Genomic DNA, 20159 nt, shown 5'->3' on the forward strand with positions numbered 1-20159 from the left:
AAAAACCCTCATTTTGTTAGTAATTAGGTTAATTTAGGGATAAATAGATTAATTAGTTAGCACCGTTCCCTGTGATCGACACCCAACTTACCCAACTATTCTATAACTCGATTAGGTACATTGCCTAAGTGCAATTTAGTTAGTAAGGAAGTTAGGTTATAAATATTAAAATTAGGTGTAGCTTATTGCACGCATCAACATACCTTCTCTCACGGGTGCTAATTATTTTCTAACAATTGTTGATGATTTTAGTAGGTCTATACGGATTTTCCTAATAAAAAACAAAGATGATGGTAGTAGATGCTCAATCGATTTTCATAAAATGGTTGAGAATCAATTTGGGGAACCAATCAAAGGAATAAGAAGTGATACTGGGGTGAATTCACTTCCCATGTCATGACCTATTTTTACAAAAAAAAAATACAAAAAAAAATAAACAAGCCATTCTTTTTTAAACAACTTGTCCTCACACACCCCAACAAAATGGGGTTGGTGAGCGCAAACACAAACGTCTTTTAGATACAACTTATGCTTTAATATTTGAGGCTGGTCTTCCAAAGAAATTCTAGGAAGAGTGTGTATTGACCGTTGCCTACATAATCCATCGGTTATCATCTACATCCTTCTAAAAAAACTCCATACGAATTGTTATTTAGGGAAAAATCTGAAAATAAACACATGAAGGCTTTTTCTTGTTTAACATATTGCAGAAGCAATGAAACCAAAGGTGAAACTTTCAAAGTGGGGGGGGAGACCAGGTATTTTCTTGGACTACCCATATGGAACGAAAGGGTATAAGATCTTAGACATATAAAAGAGAAAAATTGTTGTGTCAAGAGACACCAAGTTTCATGAGGACATTTTCCTTTTCCTACAAATTCCATGCATGATAATGAGGAACCATGTGATTTTTTTATGACACTTTAGCTCAATTTTCGCAATAAAATAATCATGAAACACAATTCGAAGAACCTGAACAAGAGACTAAGAACATGTCTAGTGATTCAAGCCCACGACTCCAAGATGAGATCATGAGTCCACAGGTCGATGATGGGGTCACTAGCCTATAAGACTTGGACCTTGATACTTTTCCCAAAAGTATGGAAACCCAAACCACCACCACCATGAGGCATCAAAGAAATCATGTTCAACATTTGAATGATTACATTGTGGAGCTTCCCCCTTTGGTTAATCCCACTCAATCCGCACCAAATCAAAAATCCTCGACGGTACACCTAATTGCCAATTTTTATTTTATGATAAATTTTCTAACTCTCATAAAATGTTCTTAGCGATCATCACCTCAAATGATGAATCGGGTTGCTTCAAACAAGCCGTGTAGGATCCTCGTTAGATTGATGCCATGAAAAATGAGATTCAAGCACTTGAACCAATGAAACGTGGACTTTTGAAACACCTCAATTTTTCGAACAATTTTTTTTGAAAATTAAAATAGTTTATCTCTTTAACACTTTTCATAAAAATCCCATTTGTTTAAGTTGAAATACATAAATCTTTTGTTCAATCAGTTAATAAACCAGGATCTTCAAAACAAGCGCTTCCCATGGTGTGTACAATCGAGCCGGTGCCGTCCCGTGAACCTGAGAAACCTGAAATACATAACACAAAACACTGTAAGCACGAAGCTTAGTGAGTTCCCAAAATACCACTCTAACACATATCAACCACTTAAGGCTATAACTCTGCAGGCCCTTGGGCCCTAACTCTGTGTGTCTCAGTGGGCCCCTCCAGTCCCAACTCTCTATGGACCCTCTGGTCCTAACTCTATGGACCCAAAGGTCCTAACTCTGATAACTCAGAATCATGGATATCACATATCACAATAAATCTCAGAAAATAAATAGCATACAATTACATTGGCACATAATTCTAAACCTAACTCTGTGGACCCTCTGGTCCTAGCTCTGTGGACCTTCCGGTCCTAACTCTGATATACACACAGCATAAATCACATAGAAATAATGCAGTACCACACATTACATAAATAACATACAATAACTCTGTCACATAACTCTAATTACCACTCAAGGTAAAGTTTAGTGAGAAGACTCACCTGCTACTGCCGACTGAAGAACAAGATCACGCTGCTCCGACCACCGACACGAACTCCACCACTGAATCACCGAAACCAATAAATACCAGTAACAACCAAAATACCCCTGGAGGTCAACTGGTCAACTCTTGGTCAAAGTCAAAGTCCTCAGTCAAAGCCAACCCTCCTGACTGACTCTACTCGCCGAGTCAACCCACTGACTCGTCGAGTCCTCATGCTCTGAGACTCCCATAACACGAATCAACTCGCCGAGTCACCCCAAGACTCGCCGAGTCCCACAACTCTGAGTCAAACCGTACTTAACTCACTGAGTCATCCCTTGAATCACTGATTCTCAACTTAACCAGAAAAGGTTAGGACTTCAAGACTAGACTCGTCGAGTCCAAGAACAGACTCGCCGAGTCCAAGGCTATCTTCAACCAACTCGTCGAGTTGTTCTTCCAACTCGCCGAGTTTCTGCCTATCTTCATGCAACTCGCCAAGTGCACCCATGTGACTCGCCGAGTACCACTAGCTCTTAACCCATACAGAGGCTTTCCAAGCCATGAAGGGTCTCAAATTCATAGATCTACTCTTATACAAGTCATCCATCACGTAAAGTGGCAAACTTTACGTGAATCCAAAGAGATCTAAGCATAATACACTCTTGGGCTAAGGTTTGGGGCTAAAAGACTTCATCAACAGCTCTTGAACAGGGACTTTATGCTCTTTTGGATCATCAATACTCTAGATCTGAGGTAGCAACCTTAGATTTAACCTCCAAACTCAAGATAGCACTAGATATACACCCAAAAATCCCACAAATGATAGATCTAGATGGATAACAGCTCAAGCAACAAATCATTGCCTCAAAAGAAGGCTCCAACTGAAGAATAAGTCAAAACCTTGAAAAGCCCCTTGTTCCAAGCCTCTTAATCTTCAAAGATCTCTTCAAAAAACACCCCTTCAAGATCCAAATGTTCTATAATTCTCTCACAATGAATATTAGGGTATTATGTTCTTTATATAGGGCCAAATCCCTGGGATTAGGGTTTTCTTCACACAGCACCAACTCGCTGAGTTGGCCACTAGACACGCGACCAGAATCGCGACCCTACTTGTCGAGTCTCCCCATGGACTCGTCGAGTTGACCATTCACATTTTCACTTTGAACCCTGAACTTTGCACCCCTGAACTCGGGATGTTACAACTTTGGAAATGCTCCCAAAAGGAAAATGTGCTATTGGTTCTACGTTGGTCTACAAAATAAAGTACAATCCTAATGGGGAAATCGAACGATACAAGGCGAGACTTGTTGCAAAAGACTTTACACAAAATGAAGAAGCAGTTTTTCATGACATCTTTGCTCCCGTTGCGAAGCTTGTTACTGTACAAACTTTATTGGTTGTTGCTACTAATAAGGATTAGATGGTTCATGAACTTGATGTCAATAATACCTAGAGTTTGTCGTTTGAGAAAGTCTCCATATGGTCTCAAGCTAGCCTCCAGGAATTGGTACAAGAAGTTTACTACCACTCTCTTGGGTCTTAATTTCAAATAATCAAAATCTGATCACTCTCTATTCCTTCATAAATAAGGTAGCACTTTCATTGCAATTCTTATCTATGTTGATGATGTGATCATTGTATGTAACAATGCAAAACAAGATCCAAGAAATAAAGACATGCATGCATGCTAAGTTTAGGATCAAGGATCTTAGAGTCCTAAAGTATTTTCTTGGAATCGAGGTGGCTAAAACTTTTGACGGGTTGGTTCCCAAGCAAAGAAAATTCACCCTTGACATTTTTTAAGGACAACAGTATGATGGGAGCTCGCCCCAGTTCATTGCCAATCAAACAAAATCTTAAATTTAGCCAAGATGAAAACCAAACAAATGTTGATGCGAACCAATATCGACAACTTATTAGGAGACTACTTTATTTGCAAGCAACAAGGCCCGACATAGCTTATTCGGTCAACATTCTCAGCCAGTTCGTTGTGGATCCTAGACAACATAATATTGATGCTCTTCTGTGTGCTGTTAGTTATCAAGGCTTCTCCTGGTCAAGAAATTCTTTTATCGAGATCTAGTGGGAATGATCTTGTGGCCAACTCTTAATCTGATTGGCTTAGATGTCCCATGACAAGGCATTCTCGGACAGGTTATCTTCTCCTTTTAGTAGGAGCTTCAATCTCTTGGAAAAATGAAAAAATAATCAGTGGTTTCCCGATCTTCTGCTGAAGCTAAATACCAAGCAATGGCCATTATTGCTAGTGAAATCATTTAGATGCGTTGGTTTTTAATGGAGTTAGGTGTTAATCAACATGGTTCTACTACTCTTTTTTTGTGACAATCAAGTTGCCTGTCACATTTCTAATAATCTTGTCTTTCATGAACGCACCAAGCATGTGAATATGGATTGTTATTTTGTCTGTGAGTGGATTCAAAGGAAGTTCAACCTATGCATGTGGATACCAAGTTCCAGCTTGCTGACTTGTAACGCCCGGTTTCCCAGGTAAATTCCTTATATTCTAAGTGTTTAAGTACTTTGTTTATTAACCATTACATTAGGCGTAATTAAGGTACCCATGGCGTACCTTGTCGAGATTTAGACAAGGGGTTTTCCCCCTGGTACGTTGGGCATACCTAGAGTACGCAGTGTGTACTCAAGTCAGGAGTAAACCCTAATTTTTGGCTTTTGGACCCTATAAAACCTCATTAACTCCCTTGAGGCTGACCTTATCCTCAGCCTCCATCCTCTAAGAAGTTTCCTCAAAACCCTAGCCCATTTTTAGAGAGTATTGATCCTTTTGTGGGTTTTAGTGTTTTTTTGTGCATCTTGAAGAAAGAAGAACCCTTTGGAGAAGTACTTTTCGATTTGAAGCTTGTAGATCCAGACCTTGCTTTCCTTAACCATTATTCCTGAGGTATAAAGTCTCAACCTTATTGATTCATCTCTTAGATCTAGTTAGTTTAGAGTTTTTGGCATATTTTGGTCCCTTGGGTTAATTCATGTGAGTATAAGTTACTGGTTGTCGAGGCCAACAAAATTAATAACCCTATATCTTTTACACTAAAATAATGTATAGTGGTAAATGAATCGTATCCACAGAGATTGGTTCAATTTTATAACTCAATAAAAAATCTCTTTGTAAAATAATTGTAAAATGACAATAAATTAAAAATAGGGGGTTTGGTCTTTTGAAATACTTGAAATAAACTAGAATTAAACTAAGATTTAAATAGACAATTTCAACGAAAATAAGAGTTTGATGTAAAATCAATAAGGGAATGATGGTTGACTTAAGGTTTCCTCACTTTGACTTTTGATGAACATATCACTAGAATCCAATGGTGCAATACTTGTTTTAAATCCTTAATTTGGCTATAGTAACCCAAGAAACTTGAGATTACCTAGACTTTTCGTAGTTGTTGAAATGGTTAGAGAAGCTCATAACAATTTCCTTAATCAAAGTCACAATTTCTATTAAGCATGTAATTAGTGAAATTCAACTAGCATTAAGAACCAAAAAGTCACCAAATCCAATAGGAGTCAAATGCTTTCACTACCAGGTTGGAGGAAATGTTGTGTGAAGCAAAACTAACACAAAAATCAATTGTTGCTTGCTAATTTTAAGGTCTTTTACCTAATCATGAAATTAGTCAACTAATCACCACAAACACATTTAAACTCATGAATAAAAACATACAAGTAGTGATATGATGTTAAAAAACAACACATTTTCATAAAGATTCAAACACAAGTTCATGGAATCTTCAACATTCAACAAATAGTCAAAGAATTTCACCAAAGTCAACCAAAATTTGTCAAGCCAAGCATAGCTAAACTCAAGAAAATAAAGTAAGAGAAGACTATACCAAACATTTAACAAGAATCAAGAGGTGAAAGAGGATGTTCTTGAGGTGTTCTTGGCCTTCAAAAGTCTCCAAAACTCCGGAGAGAATGCTAAAAAATCGGATGTCCAAGAGTGTGCAAAAGATGGGCATCAACCTTCCTCAAATAGCCTTGCAAATGGATTTCTAAAATTACCCCTGCAAGGGCCTTGCGCGACTCGCGTGCTGTTGCGTGGGTAGGTTTCGCGGGTGGTGCATGAAATGGGCTTCTTTGAGTTTTTGGGCCTCCCAAGCATATCCCACTGGCCCAGATCGAGTCCAATCAGCTCCTAGCCCATTTTCTTCAAGTTTTCTTCAATTTAAGCCCAATTTGGCTTCTCCAAATAATCCGAACTCGCCCGGTTAATAATATATGCAAGCTTGAATATACTCCCGTATCTTACAAATTTAAAGTTTATTTCTCTCAAAGCCTTCAAATAATCATCAAGCTCGCTCCATGCATCATCTCCACTACCCATCAAGCCTAAGATCCTTGTTGTCCACCAATTCCCATCGCTTTCCATACATCCCGAACATTCCCGCTCCACTAGTCTCCATAAAATTTGCAATAAAGCTCACGAAAGTAGAAAATACCGAAATAATCATAAAATAAGAAAAAGGAAAATATGCATGGAAACTAACTAGATTATGGATGAAATATGCTAAAATAAACTATAAAAAGAAGTAAATAAAATGAAACTATCATAAGTTACTCCAAAAGCTTAGGATAATATATCTTGATGTTTTTTAGGTCCCTAATGCATAAAAATAGCATCTTGATGGATTTAGCTCAACCATGCATGAGTTGATGGTTATAATATGAAGTTAGAAGGTTATAAAGAAGTGTTGGGCCACTTTGAGCCATGCAAAGGCATCAAGTTGACAACTTTATTATTTAAGACATTTCCCAAGAGCAAAATTTGTGATTTGGACGTTTAGACTTAAGGCATTAAGTGCTTAATGTGAACTTTGGCCATCAGAGGAGTACGTTGGGTGTACATATGCATATGCTCAGCGTAATGTGTTTAGCACCCATTTCCCCCTTTCTGTTACAGTTTGTACGTTGGGCATAATGGCGGTACGCATGGCATACTCACCATAAGGCCTTTTGGGGCATTTGTGGGCCTTAGGTTTTTGGGTCATTCTTGGGATTTGGATCTTTATGGTCCTGGGCCATGGTTAGATGGGTTAATTAAGAGAAATGTAAAATGGTCTTTTACCCTTAGCATGTCAGATGATAATTTGGGCTGTTTATTATGAGTTATTACCTTGATTATTTATTTGGGTTAATTTTGCTATATTCAGTGTGAGGATTCGTAGTAGCAGCGGCCTGAGAGTGTGATTTGTTTATCTTCAGACTGAGGTGGTCTCTTCACTGTACTTGTGGGTCAAAGACACCAATGTCGGCCCACTAGATTATGATGTAGGATAGTAGTGATCTTTGTGACACTTACTGATATGTATGTATATGCTTGTTATCTTTGTGACCCTTGCTAGTATGATTGTCTGCTTAGTTGTAGGAGGTGAAATAGACTCGTACCGGTTGAAAGATACCGAAGGAGTTGGAAAGGACTCGGAGAGTCGGAAGGGACTCGGGTAGTCAGAAGGGACTCAAGGGTGAAATAGACATGTATATGTTTAGTATGATATGTATGTGTGATGTATGGTATGTGGTATTTGGGAAACTCACTAAACTTTGTGTTTACGGTTTAAATTTATGATTTGTGTACTTCTAATTCGAAAGAGAAGTGTCCGGCATGATCGCAACGCATCCACCTGTGTTTAGCATTTTTATGATTTTGGGATTTGTACTCTGATAACTATTTTCACATTGGCATGGTTTGATGTTTGATATGATGATTTGATGAATTTTGGTTGATTTAAAAATGAAAATTTTACTTATGAATTTTTAAGATGTTACATGATTTATTCATAAAAGGTTTAGGTGTTCAACATCTTTGTTCTCTCCTGGACAAGCTATTAGTGACCTTTATGCTCCACCTTAACGGGGAGTATTAGAATTGATTATTTTATATTTATTATTATCTCCAATTTTCTAGTTAGATATTCTATCCTTTTATTGTATTGTATATAAAAAGATTTTATGATCCCGAATGAAATAAGAGATATCGATTCTATCACTACAATCAAATAATTTGCACCTCGTGTGCACAAATCAAGTTCAATAGTTAGTAGGAGTGTACCTCTGTTATCAGCTGCAACAATAATACGCAATCTTCAATTATTTATGTATTCTATTTGCTTGCGCATATTTATACAGATCCATTAAGTTGAAAAGAAAAATTACCTAAGACTGAGAATACGTAGTATATGTATGTTGATTGAAAAAAGGAATGTTTATTATTGTTTACAACCACGAACATTTGAAGGTTCCCAACATACTAAAAATAAATGATAACCAAAAGCTAGAAATCACAACATTAATTTGTTTATTCCAAGTTCAACATCTAGCTATTATAAAAGCATGCATGTTCATTAATGGTGGTAGCAGATGAAACCATGCATGATGATGCATTTATTAAGAAAAAGGGCATCTTGAAGAGCCTACACCAATGGTGGAATCTTGGGTGGTGGTGACAGTACTCCCACCCTTGATAAAACCCGCAAGAAACTCTCCTCTATCGTAGAAAAACTGAATCTTCACGATCTTGAATTGTTCATCCAACTGTAAAAGAAAACTCAAATATCAGAACAACAAACATTCAAATCAAAAACCCCTTTGTAAGAGACAAGAAGATAGATTAGATTATAAGTATTGTTGACCTCGAATGTGGAGACACCAATAATTTCAACAATTTCTCCTGTAGGCTGTAGACCTTTGAATGGACCTTCCATGTAACCCCAATGCCTGAACTTATATGCAATCACTGGAGGACCCGAGTAAACCTCAAGAACCTCCAATACAAAACCACGAGTAAATGTAGTTGTGAAGATTTTCTGAGCCGTATCCACAGTTTCATCACTAGGATTATACAGTCGTAGATCTTCTGGCAACGAAGTTTGTAAAAACATATTGTATCCTCCACCTATCTTAGCTACATCTTCCAATTTCAAGGGTTTCCTGCCTATATATAAGCAATAAGTACGTACATAAGATATATATATATATATATATATATATATATATATATATATATATATATATATATATATATAATATATCAACAGTTATATATAGACAACTGCTTAATTATTCGACAGCAAAACTTTTCAGGAATGAATTTTATACCGTTAACAGAAATTGTGAGTTTTGTGACATCAACAGACTTGTAATCTTGGGGATTCACTTTGTTGAACATCTCCATTTCCCATGTTTTCACAAGATTCTGAACTTGCTCTCCTAGTGAACCTGTTGGCCATATCTTAACCATCCAAATTATAATTAAACATTAATCAGTTTAAATAAGATACACTATTGACTATGCACACCTTTGTAGAAAGTTAACAAACTCTTTCACACAATAAACTTTTCTTTACATTTTTGTAATATTTACATTAATATATGTGAAGATTACTTTAGAAGCAAGTTTGCGTATTAAGCCATACCGGGATCAATATTATGGTCCAAGTCTAATTAGAAAAAAAAATTAAAGGGTACAAATTAATGTAAAGATATAAGTATTTAATTAAAACCTTGGTTCTGCCTTCTTCAAAGAGTTCGTTGATTGCATCATAGTTAGGGGGTACACCCAACTTCCATTTGGTGTTCTTCTCACCTTCTCCACTCATGAAAGATCTGTACTTGTCTACATCTGAACCTTTGTATTGATCCATTGTTGGGTTTAATTAGTGTTTAATCTTACAGCGTATGATCTTAATAACTTTATATAGCAACTGGAAGAGATCCCATATACTTGGGGATAAATTTACGAAAAGTCTCCATTTGATGAAGTTGGATAAAATTCTAATGGATGCGAAGTTACGTATTTGATATGCTAGGGACTATTCTTTATGGCCTTTGTATTCTAGTGTAGATTTTGACTTTCAATTTTGGTGCACTTTCAAGAAATATTTTTTAATTAAAAAACAAATATTACTTTTACCTTTGGGTGATTTCATAAAAAATGCAACGTTGTTTTATTCAGATATAAGTTAAATTTGTTAAATCATCTAATTATTTTGGTATTTTTAAAATCTATTAGAATGCAAAGAATATGCTTAGATTAGGTGGTTTAGAGTGTAGAAAACATGATCAGAATAAAGGAAAATTGGATTTTTTTTTAACTGCACAAAATCCAAGTTGTCCTAGAGAACCCACGTTGCCCCGTTTCTGGTTAGTTATTTTGGAACTCACATGCCATCCCAATACGAACCTCATAGATTGTTTACTATTCTTTTGAATGAAGTATAATTTTGAATAGACTCATACAACCATTTGAAAGAAGTAGATTTTTCCAAAAAATTGGCGTTATTAGTTCGTATTATTCCAATTAAATTGGAGATGACAATAACATATACCAAAATGGGGCCTCAAATGCATTTTCCAATGACCAATTCACTGAAATATCAAATTTGAAGTCTATCATAAAATATATTAAACAAATTTATTAAAACCAAATAAAACTTATTTTAGTATCTTTGATTATGTCATATCATGCAAGAAAAACATAAAAATTAGTAGAGTTATTCATTGAAATATCAAATTTGGAGTCCATATATCAAAGAAACCATTTTTTTTGTTTTATCACATGAGTGTGGGACAAAACTAGTACCAACCTCTACTGTTCCCGATTTCTCGAAAACCGAATTTGATCGAAAGTCAATCCCGAGTACTGAACCGAATTAACATCACCAGTACCGGTACCGGAAATGGTACTGGTTTTCGGTACTAGTACCGGTATCGGCGGTACCGGATCCCAAATTTCATATATTTAGAGTACCGAGTATCGTCCCATATTTTTACATTTGGTACGGTTCGTCGGTAATCGATACCGGTTCCAGTACGGTACTGGTACTGAATCGAGATTTGGGACAAACTACTCATCTCTGCTCGAGATAACCTTTATTTATGTATTTTATTTCTTCAAAAATCATATTATTGTTGTTTTATCTTCTTCTCGGGTTTAAAACCCAATATTTTGGATTCAATTTGACGGATGTGCAAACGGAAATTAAAATGAAAAGATGATGATGATTACAAGCACACCATTGTAAAAAATAATAATAATAATAATAAACATGATGATGAGTTTTCAAAGACAAAAATGCAAGAAATTGTTCACGTACTATATCGAAAATTGTTAGTTTTGTACCAAGAAATTTGGCTAGCAATACCAGTCCAAAATTTTAATTTTATTTCGGTTTAATTTGTTTCGAAAATATTTAAAATGATGTATTTACCCTTTGTATTTTTTTTCTATTTTTTATTAATTTTGTATTTTTTGTTTAAAATATATATATATATATATATATATATATATATATATATATATATATATATATATATATATATATATATATATATATATAACCCTACTAAACTCATGTGTTTTTTGTAATACACTTAACAACATATCTCTCTCTCTCTTCATTGTGTCAGAGAACTACCATCGGCAACCGCCAACCAACAAATTCATCGCCGACACCGGAACCCTAGATTTATTTGGCGCCAACTTCACTGGAAAAAAAAAAAAAAAAAAACTAGAGTTGAATTGTCAACACCATCACTTTTGGCTACAATGGCCACCTCTCCTTCTCTCCCTTCTAATGCTATGAACTCCTCAACATGTCATAGATCTTAAAAACCCTAAGACTAATGTTGACATACAGTGGTGGTGTTAAGGTTGGGGGTGGTGGTGCTAGGATCATCACCATCTTTCTCACATTTACATCGTCAAGATCGTCAAGTACATCGCTATGTGATCAACATCGTCATCGTTGAGTTACAACAATGGTGCTCTAACTCAACTTCACCAGCAAGGGTTTCCCAATGGGATGTTGATTCCAACAGTGTCGGTGGTTTCCAGCAAATAGTTAAAAGAGGGAGAAAGATAGAATCTTTGATGAGGGAAATAGTTGGGGTGGGGCTTGGGTGGTTTATTAGGGGTAGCATTTTTTTGTTTTTTGTTTTATTTTAATAAAAGTAATAAAAAGAAAATGGAAAAACAAATAGAAATGACAAAAACATCGTTTCAAGCACATTTTATTTGAACCTAACACGCAACAAAAGTAAAGTTTTAGACCGGTGGTACAAGTCCAGAACCTTTTAGATCAAAGTGACAATTTCTCAACATACCATAATGACCATTTTTGCGATTTTGACATTTTCAAAACTCAAATGGATAATACTTGGAACATGCAACTAGTTTTAGTAAAGCCGAGTGGTATACATACAACAACCAACGACCAAGCTTGTGGTTGAGCTGGTCACGAACAATGGGCGTGCACACCACCCTGTTGTTTCGTGGTTTGCCGTTTTCATGGTCATTCGTGTTGGCTACAACGGATTCAAACGCCCAATTAAATCGAAGCAATTTCAACGGCTATTTTGACCAATTTCATAGCCGTTCAACGACTACTTTTATAATAAACTTACCGATGTAAAAAAAATAAAAATAAAAAAATAATAATAATAATCGATTTAAAGAGTGCTAACGTTTGACAAATTTAATGATAACATGGCTCATTTAATATCACTTTTAAAATAAACATCTATTGTTGTAAACCTGTAAGTCCTAAAAGTTACCCTTATTAAAACTTAAGAGTAAATTACATGAATGGTCCCTATGGTTTGAGTAATTTGCGCATTTGGTCTCTAACTTATTTTTTTAACTCGGAAGGTCCCTACTGATTGTTTTTATTACGTGTCTGGTCCCTATTGTTTGTTTTTGTTACGCGCTTGGTCCCTGTCATACCTAAAAAGACTATTATTTAAATAGAAAAAAATAATACAGTACGTAAGGTAAGGTGAGAAGGGTGAGATTAGGGGTGTGTTTATTTAAATAAATTAAAAAATAAAGGGAAAAATATATTTTTTAAGTAAGACAGGGACCAAGCGCGTAACAAAAACAAACAGTAGGGACCTTCCGAGTTAAAAAAATAAGTTAGGGACCAAACGTGCAAATTACCCTAAACCATAGGGACCATTCGTGTAATTTACTCAAAACTTAATGAAAATAATAAACTTTTAGTATTTGTCTGATTTTGCCATTAAACTTACTTTTTTTCCACAAGAGACCATTAAAATCATTTATAACCCGGCAATTAAACCATTTTGCTCAAATTTAACCGGTTACCGGGTCACAAAACCAAGGTAGCATTTGATAATTCTGTTTTATTTGGTGATGAGTTGCAGTCACGACATAAGTGACCAAAAACAATTCATAAATCAAAAGAAACTCAAGTTTAACAAATGCTTTTAACGGTAATCAAACACTCAAAATACTTGCAAAACAAATCAATCTCAACAAAATTATATAATAATTACAGACAACTGAAATAAAAATGTTTGACTCTTACTTACCAAATGAAATGTGCGATATTGTTTTTTTACTCAACAATCAACAGTACCAAAAGCCAAAAGAAATTCATGTTTTTGTTTTTGTTACTGGTATGACTGATAAATCCAAATCCAACCCAAAACATATTCACAACTTCCCAAACATATTTGATATTCTAAGTTGAGTGGATATTAGACGTATACAATATACAGTCTTGTAATTCTATAATCAAATAATTTGCATCCCGTGTGCACAAATCAAGATCAGTAGTTAGTAGGAGTGTACCTCTATTATCAGCTGCAACGATATTCATATATTTCTGTATTTTCTATTTGCTTGCCCGTATTTATACAGATCCACCTGGAAAACGAAGGATCATTAACTGCTAACCGGATAAAATGATGTACCCATTAAGCCGAAAAAAAACAGTACCTGAGAGAGAGTGAGCGTATTATCTGTATGGAGATTGAGAAAAGGGGTTCTTTGATCGCCTGGCATTAGAGAGCTTGCTGTCGCTGGAACTCCCTTTTTCTACATCTCGATGAATTTCCAAGAATTCATTGGACCATGAACTCAGAGGAATTAGATGACTGTCATCTTTAGGGCGTGGGAGTGGGCGCCTTCTCTCCTCATGTCGTTTTACATTTTCCGATATCTCATGAAAAGTTCTATTTATTTTCGCTAATCCCCTTTCAACCGGTTCTACCACGTGGGAAACCGTATACTTCATGTCATCAACGATCTGCGTGTAACACACCAAAACCAAATTGTTCTGTTAGAACCAAAAGAGAATAATTTGAGGTGCGAAAGTCCAACAACTCACAATCTCGCCACTTCCGAAGACGACATCGCGAACACTCTGATGTAATTTGGGACGCTTCGGTCTGTCATCGGGTAGGCCGAGGCGTAATCTGGGGGTTCTCTCGGAGTCGCGCACCTCTTCTGGATCAGGTGGTGCTCCTAACGACGCGTAGTCCGTCATCACGGAAACATCGCGTACGCATCGCTCTCCGCGCTTGTACGGTCCGGCTGGGAAAACATACAAGTGCACCACTGCAGCAACACCCATCTGGAGTTGAGAAAAAACCTCAAAGTTTTAGCTTATTTACAAACAGGTCCTTCAACATTTTTAAAATTACAGAACAGTCCCTATCCTTTGACTCAATGTGGTTGACTACAAGAAATACCAAGCATAAGGAGACTATGAACAGTAATTAACAAACCTCAAGACAGATTATATAATCCTGGATACGTGTTTGTAGCTGATCAGCTAAGGGTCCTGTGAAGGCTCCCATGGAAAAAAGAATGGCTACACCAACACCTTGCCACCATGTCAAGAATACAATGGACTTGAAGGTCAAGAACTTGGCCAAAGGTTTGATTGGTGCCAGCTTATCCTTGGTCACTGAATAGAACTGCACAAGGCAATACAAAGCCCAGCTCTGGCTGAAGTTAAGAACAACTGCCATGTATGGGTACCTGCATTGCATTTGCATACAACACTCATGTCATTTACATGAAAAAAATACTTGAATGAGGGGCAAAATCGTCATTCTAAAAACGTGCATCTAACTTCCATCTTATATTCTTATTAATGGAGTCAGACTTACGAAACGGTGAGATAGGGACCAAAAAATAAAAGGATTCCTTTTTATGGACCAAATCATAAAAAATCAACCAAAGCACAGGGATGAAAAATGTAAATTTAGTACAAAAAAAAAAAAAGTATCTTACGCGTATCTCAATTCAAACTTCCCTTCCCCATAAACACCAAGAAACTGAAAAATCATTGCTAACGGCGCAAAGATCAGCTTCAATATCATCTGGAATCATGCAGCTGAAGCTTAGTTCAGATTCAAATATGGATCAACGCTATTAAAAAATCAGGTAAACAAAAGAAATTACAATGTACTTTTATTTGCTTGTTTAATATTGCATCTTGCCTTCATTTCTTTTATGTTTTCATTTTTATTTTTAAGGCATTGTACTTTGGAAAGAATCACAATTATAGCAGTGAAAGAACATAGCTTTGTATTTGGATGCCATTGCTATAATTTGGTAAGTTTTTTCCAAGTACAATATGTTGTAATAAGAAGAAATGAAGCAGGATGCTATATGGAAGTAGAAGTATATTGTTATTTCTTGCATTTAACCCTTATACTGACATACATATTGCACAATGCCAATTTTGACTGCCTGATAGAAGTCAGGACCAAGATACCACTCCTTGAGGAAGCAATTGAGAGGGAAAGGGTGTTCCACGACTCCATAAGTATATGATTCTTCTATAAGGGGTATGCTGTAGCTGATACGGCTTTTACTTTCCATGAACTCAATAGTACTATCCTCTCCACCTTCAATCACCACATTATTAGTCAAAAATAGCTCAATGATGGATGGGCTTCACATGTACAATTCTAATATCATTTATAAACTCCTTTTCTGAAGGCAGTGACTTATACAATGTTAATTCTCAACTACTACTTTTGAACCATATTCTTTTGGTATACATATATAACTATAATGTACAAGTTTCTGTTTGATAAATTACAATGATAAATGGTTGATATATAGTTTTTCAGATTCATATATGTATGTTTTCTAAATGGCATGATGCAAATTCATAGAACTAGAAAAAAGGAGCATTTAATTTTTAAAGACAGGAAAGAAATAGAATTCCAGACAACCTGTTTGCCATGTGTCATATTCAAAACACAAACAGCCATCATGAGGATCATACCTAAGCAGGCAATAAGATATCTCCCAAAGCAATATAAAGCAAAAGCTTCATACCAGTCCCTGATTATTTCATAGTTGAATGCAGCATCTGCATCCAATAGCGACAAATACTGTATAATTTGGAAAACTCAAAGTTAGATATGATCATTGCATTACTGGCTTCAATAGAAAATCAGTTGCAAACAAACTCAAAAGAGTAGAAACATACTTTTTGATTTGTCACAGTTAGGTTACTGTTGCTAATGGTTTACTATTGCTGTGTTTAAACCAAAATGTTGACTTTTAATAAATATTGCAAATGGTTTAGTGTTGTTGTGTTTAAACCAAAATGTTGATGAGATAACTCAAGAAAGTCAAAGTTTTATTTGACCTAAGTGAGACAATGACAAGGTATGTAGAAAAGAAAAAGAGTAGTGACCTAAGTGGGACATTAAAGTGTCATAAAAAGTATCTCTTGAATGAGTTGCTTTAATCCTTCAATCATTCAAAAACTTCTTATTCCAAAGTTATGATTGTCAATTACAGCTTCATTCCACAGATTTCATTTAAATAATTAGATGAAATGGCTTTTAATACACTGAAAGCAGATCACTTATCCACTTATGATCATCACAGCATTTGCCTTGCAAAATTTCTCAGCCTCTCACCAACCCAAAAACAAAGAAATAGAACAAAATAAAAGCAATCGCTTGAAATCTCTACTTTTAGTAAATTTACTGCTACAAATCAGGCTACAATTATATATGCAGATGAAGTGTATTTCTCCAAAAATACAAAAATACTGATTAAGAACCATTCAAGTCTTATAGGATTTTATGTTCCCTTAGTAATCATCATTAGCTAAATTAGTAACTTTCATTGTGGTTGACAAGTTTTCTTTGTTTTGTCTTTATTAAAAGTCCTTTTAGACATCGGATAAACAGTCAAAACTTTTATTAAACTATGTGACAATGTTGCCTTTTTGGAACAGAGGAAGTATTTTGTATCAATGAGTAATATAAGGATGTGTATATCTTTCTAAACTAAATACAGATAGGCAATAAATTATGTACTAACTCCTTAAAGGATTATGTTATCAAGACTTCCCTAATCAAACATAAATCATCACCTTGCTCATAAGTAGTTTTCTATAAAATAAAATAAAAAGTAGTTTCTTAGGTTAACCTTCCAATGAATAAACAGAAGCATCAGAAACAGAAAACATAACAAGAGATTCTCATACCGATTCCAATGCATAAACAGGAACCATCAGAACAACTCCAATTAAGAACTTCTGCTCCTGAAATCAAAATTAATTCATTCTGCCATCAGTTAGAGATCATAACAAATAACAACATCAACTTAACATGACTTGCATGTAAAATGCAATTACAGTATGTCAAAGGCTGGTAGAGAACATTATGTTGACTGTACAAAGCAGAAATAACTTATGTAAAAAAAAAAAGTTGAAAGGATGTATGCAATATCAAACCTCAGGCTGATTGTAAGCAGCTAAATGCTCAAAGATAAGATATGTGGAAAGAAAAAGAGCAACAAGTACACAAAAGCTTGCACTGAAGATTGTCCATCTGTAAAGCAATGTTTGCTCAGCACCAAAGTTGCTTGACCACATTGACCATGGTGTATTCGAGGACTCTGCCATAGTGAGAATGGGAGATAGAAAAAGAAGCACTACTTGCCATCCTATCAGAATCATTTGATGAAGTCTCTTCTATTATGACAACAAATGTTGAGCACTCTATTACTTAATGTGAAAAAATAAATTCACAAATTATGTCAATGAAGCATTGACTCATATATAAGATCAGCCATTATATTGAATACAACTATGTTGAACTTGAATCTTGTGTGTTACATTAATCAAGAACACGTTAACATTGGAATTTAGCAGGTTTGACTTGTGTTTTAGAGCCTTTGACTAATCTTTGTAAACCAATATTGTGGTCCTGGTATGCGGGGATATGCTGCTTGAAATAAGATGATGAAACTGAAACAGTAGGACGAAGAACCTGCAAAGATTTCATACAGTTAAAACAAGGATAACAAAGTACAGGAATCTGCACGCTTTGGTAAATGCTGAAAATACAAGTTTTCTTCACTTAAAATTTATCTTCGAAAGATTTATTGTTCTTATTGAGGTTGAGCAGTATTCTCGGACGGGAAGATAGAAACATGATCCAAAACCCTAGACGAAAAAATTCCCAATAGGTAACTCAACATTTTACACAAACCATGCAAAAAAATATAATCCAAAACCGACATATTTCCTAATAAACCCAAGTTCCGCAAAACCCAACAAACTTAGGGAAAGTTGACCTCATTGATTCAAGTAACGCTTAAGCTTAAATGCCAAAAATATCGAAAACGAAAACGGATGATTACTTACAAACATATACGGTCGATTACAATCACCACAAGCAACAACGGAAACAATAATCAGAACAAAGATATGCCAACTAAAAAAAATTGACTACGATGAGGATAAAAAACCGGAATGTATACGAACTGCTTTGAGGAATATAACCCTATAGAAGTATAGATTAACGATTTCACTTACGGAAAAGACGTCACAACTCTCGATGCATACAACGGTTCAACAATGTAATCGAACGAGTTTTGAAAATTTTCACGATGAATCTTTTCTTGTAAATGGAGATGAATCTCGTCGGAATAATTTTCAGAGCTTTTTTATGAGATATTTGCAGAGCTCCGAATACGATTTTTGCCTTGGCGGTTGGGAAAGAGGGTTGGTGGGGCTTTGCGATATCCTGTGGGGTTCCTCAAGAAATAGAGTCACGGCGCTCCTTCAGTTTTCCCCGTAACTGTGCCATTGATTCATAAGATAAGTTGATGACGTGGAAATGACGTGGAGATGTATATGTATTGGAGCTTTTAGATTGGTCTGTAGTACTACTTAAACCGTTACTCACCGTCACCCCAATTTCTGATGTGTAATATGTGATTTGGTTTTATCTCATAATTAATTCTTTAAATGCATGAATGATTTACATGCAAACAAGCAAATCACACGAAAAAAACTCGATATGCACTTAATCTAAATTGAATAATTGATAACACGTTTTGCTACTTTTTTTTCTCAGTTTGGTTTTTTTTTATTAGTTGTTTAACATTAACATATTGATATTTTACTTTTGTTCAATTCAAAAACAAATCTGATTACATTGTTACGACCAATTCAATATTTATATATAAATCGATACAAATTGCATTGCAATGTATTTTATATCAAACATGATATATTTTTCTGTTATGGAACTTACATTGTTAATTAATATCATTGAAAACTTACAAACAAATTACTGAATTCATCTACGTGGTTTAGATAAAGTTGCACATTTGGTCCCTATCTTTTGGTTTGCATTCGGACCATCCTCACATTTTCTTTTTATTACCCGTTTGGTCTTGCGTCCATTTTCCGTCAATTCCAAACGTTAAGAAACCCCATGTGCTTCGCACATGAGGGGTATTTTCATCCTTTTATCTCAAAAACCTATTAGAACGACCCTTGAACCTTGATTCTCTTTATTTTCTTATACGCCCAATCTTCATCTCTTTTGTTTCCTTTTCTCTGAAGTGTCGATCAACCCTAATGGCAAAAACATGCAAGTGTGATCAAGCTGGTGTAATACGAACATCAACTACCAAGAAAAACTCTGGAATACTTTTCTATTGTTGTACTAGGAAGGGTAATTTCTTCTAAAGTATATCCATATATCACATACCTCTAACACACAACATATTACTCAAATGCATGGAGCAAAATGTGGTTTTATAGATTGGGTTGATAAGGACAACTTTAATGGTGAAAAAACTTAAAAAAAAGTATATCCCCTCGTTTGAAGAACTCAATGGACGAGCTTCAACATCATAATAGGACCTTGAGGTTGTTATTAGTGTTCAGTTGGGTTTTTTTGTGTCAATTCTAATTTACAAGCTTTAAATTATGTTGTCAGTGTACTCATCCTTTGTTTCATCAATGTAGTAATGTAAT

At 35.3% G+C, this 20159-nt stretch overlaps 2 protein-coding genes across 3 annotated transcripts; both read right to left on the minus strand.

Moving 5' to 3' along the window:
* Positions 1–8269: 8269 nt before the first annotated feature.
* On the minus strand, positions 8270–9878 carry LOC145039883 (pathogen-related protein-like). Its single transcript, XM_078987910.1, has 4 exons — positions 9603–9878; positions 9199–9331; positions 8733–9034; positions 8270–8634 (listed from the first exon to the last, which is right to left on the minus strand). Exons 1-4 carry the CDS (start codon positions 9741–9743, stop codon positions 8488–8490), a joined length of 723 nt encoding a protein of 240 aa, XP_078844036.1. The 5' UTR covers positions 9744–9878; the 3' UTR covers positions 8270–8487.
* Positions 9879–13427: 3549 nt separating this feature from the next.
* Positions 13428–18888, minus strand: LOC145039970 (protein LAZ1 homolog 1-like). 2 transcript variants are annotated; one of them, XM_078987983.1, is made up of 11 exons: positions 18705–18888; positions 18003–18156; positions 17619–17858; positions 17370–17426; positions 16149–16257; positions 15578–15762; positions 15143–15231; positions 14632–14887; positions 14232–14477; positions 13841–14150; positions 13428–13768 (listed from the first exon to the last, which is right to left on the minus strand). In XM_078987983.1, the coding sequence occupies exons 3-10, from the start codon at positions 17841–17843 to the stop codon at positions 13860–13862; spliced, it is 1458 nt and encodes a 485-aa protein (XP_078844109.1). In that variant the 5' UTR covers positions 17844–17858; positions 18003–18156; positions 18705–18888; the 3' UTR covers positions 13428–13768; positions 13841–13859. The 2 variants fall into 2 exon arrangements, with proteins under 2 accessions (XP_078844109.1, XP_078844152.1); XM_078988026.1 differs by adding an exon at positions 18247–18332 and having other exon boundaries at positions 17619–18156.
* Between the last annotated feature and the right edge of the window lie 1271 nt (positions 18889–20159).

The sequence above is a fragment of the Lactuca saligna genome, chromosome 1, assembly GCF_052625555.1.
Source record: "Lactuca saligna cultivar CGN05327 chromosome 1, ASM5262555v1, whole genome shotgun sequence".
Lineage (NCBI taxonomy): Eukaryota > Viridiplantae > Streptophyta > Magnoliopsida > Asterales > Asteraceae > Lactuca > Lactuca saligna.

Excerpts from the sequence above, each read along its gene's own strand:
- LOC145039970 (XM_078987983.1), bottom strand. The coding sequence starts at position 17,843 with ATGATTCTGATAGGATGGCAAGTAGTGCTTCTTTTTCTATCTCCCATT. Across the intron at positions 15,232-15,577 it reads AAATTGGCATTGTGCAATAT|ATGATATTGAAGCTGATCTT; the intron begins GTATGTCAGTAT and ends GCATGATTCCAG. Across the intron at positions 14,151-14,231 it reads TCTTCGGAAGTGGCGAGATT|ATCGTTGATGACATGAAGTA; the intron begins GTGAGTTGTTGG and ends TGTTACACGCAG.
- LOC145039883 (XM_078987910.1), bottom strand. The coding sequence starts at position 9,743 with ATGGATCAATACAAAGGTTCAGATGTAGACAAGTACAGATCTTTCATG. Across the intron at positions 9,332-9,602 it reads TTGAAGAAGGCAGAACCAAG|ATATGGCCAACAGGTTCACT; the intron begins GTTTTAATTAAA and ends TGGATGGTTAAG. Across the intron at positions 9,035-9,198 it reads ACTCACAATTTCTGTTAACG|GCAGGAAACCCTTGAAATTG; the intron begins GTATAAAATTCA and ends GCTTATATATAG.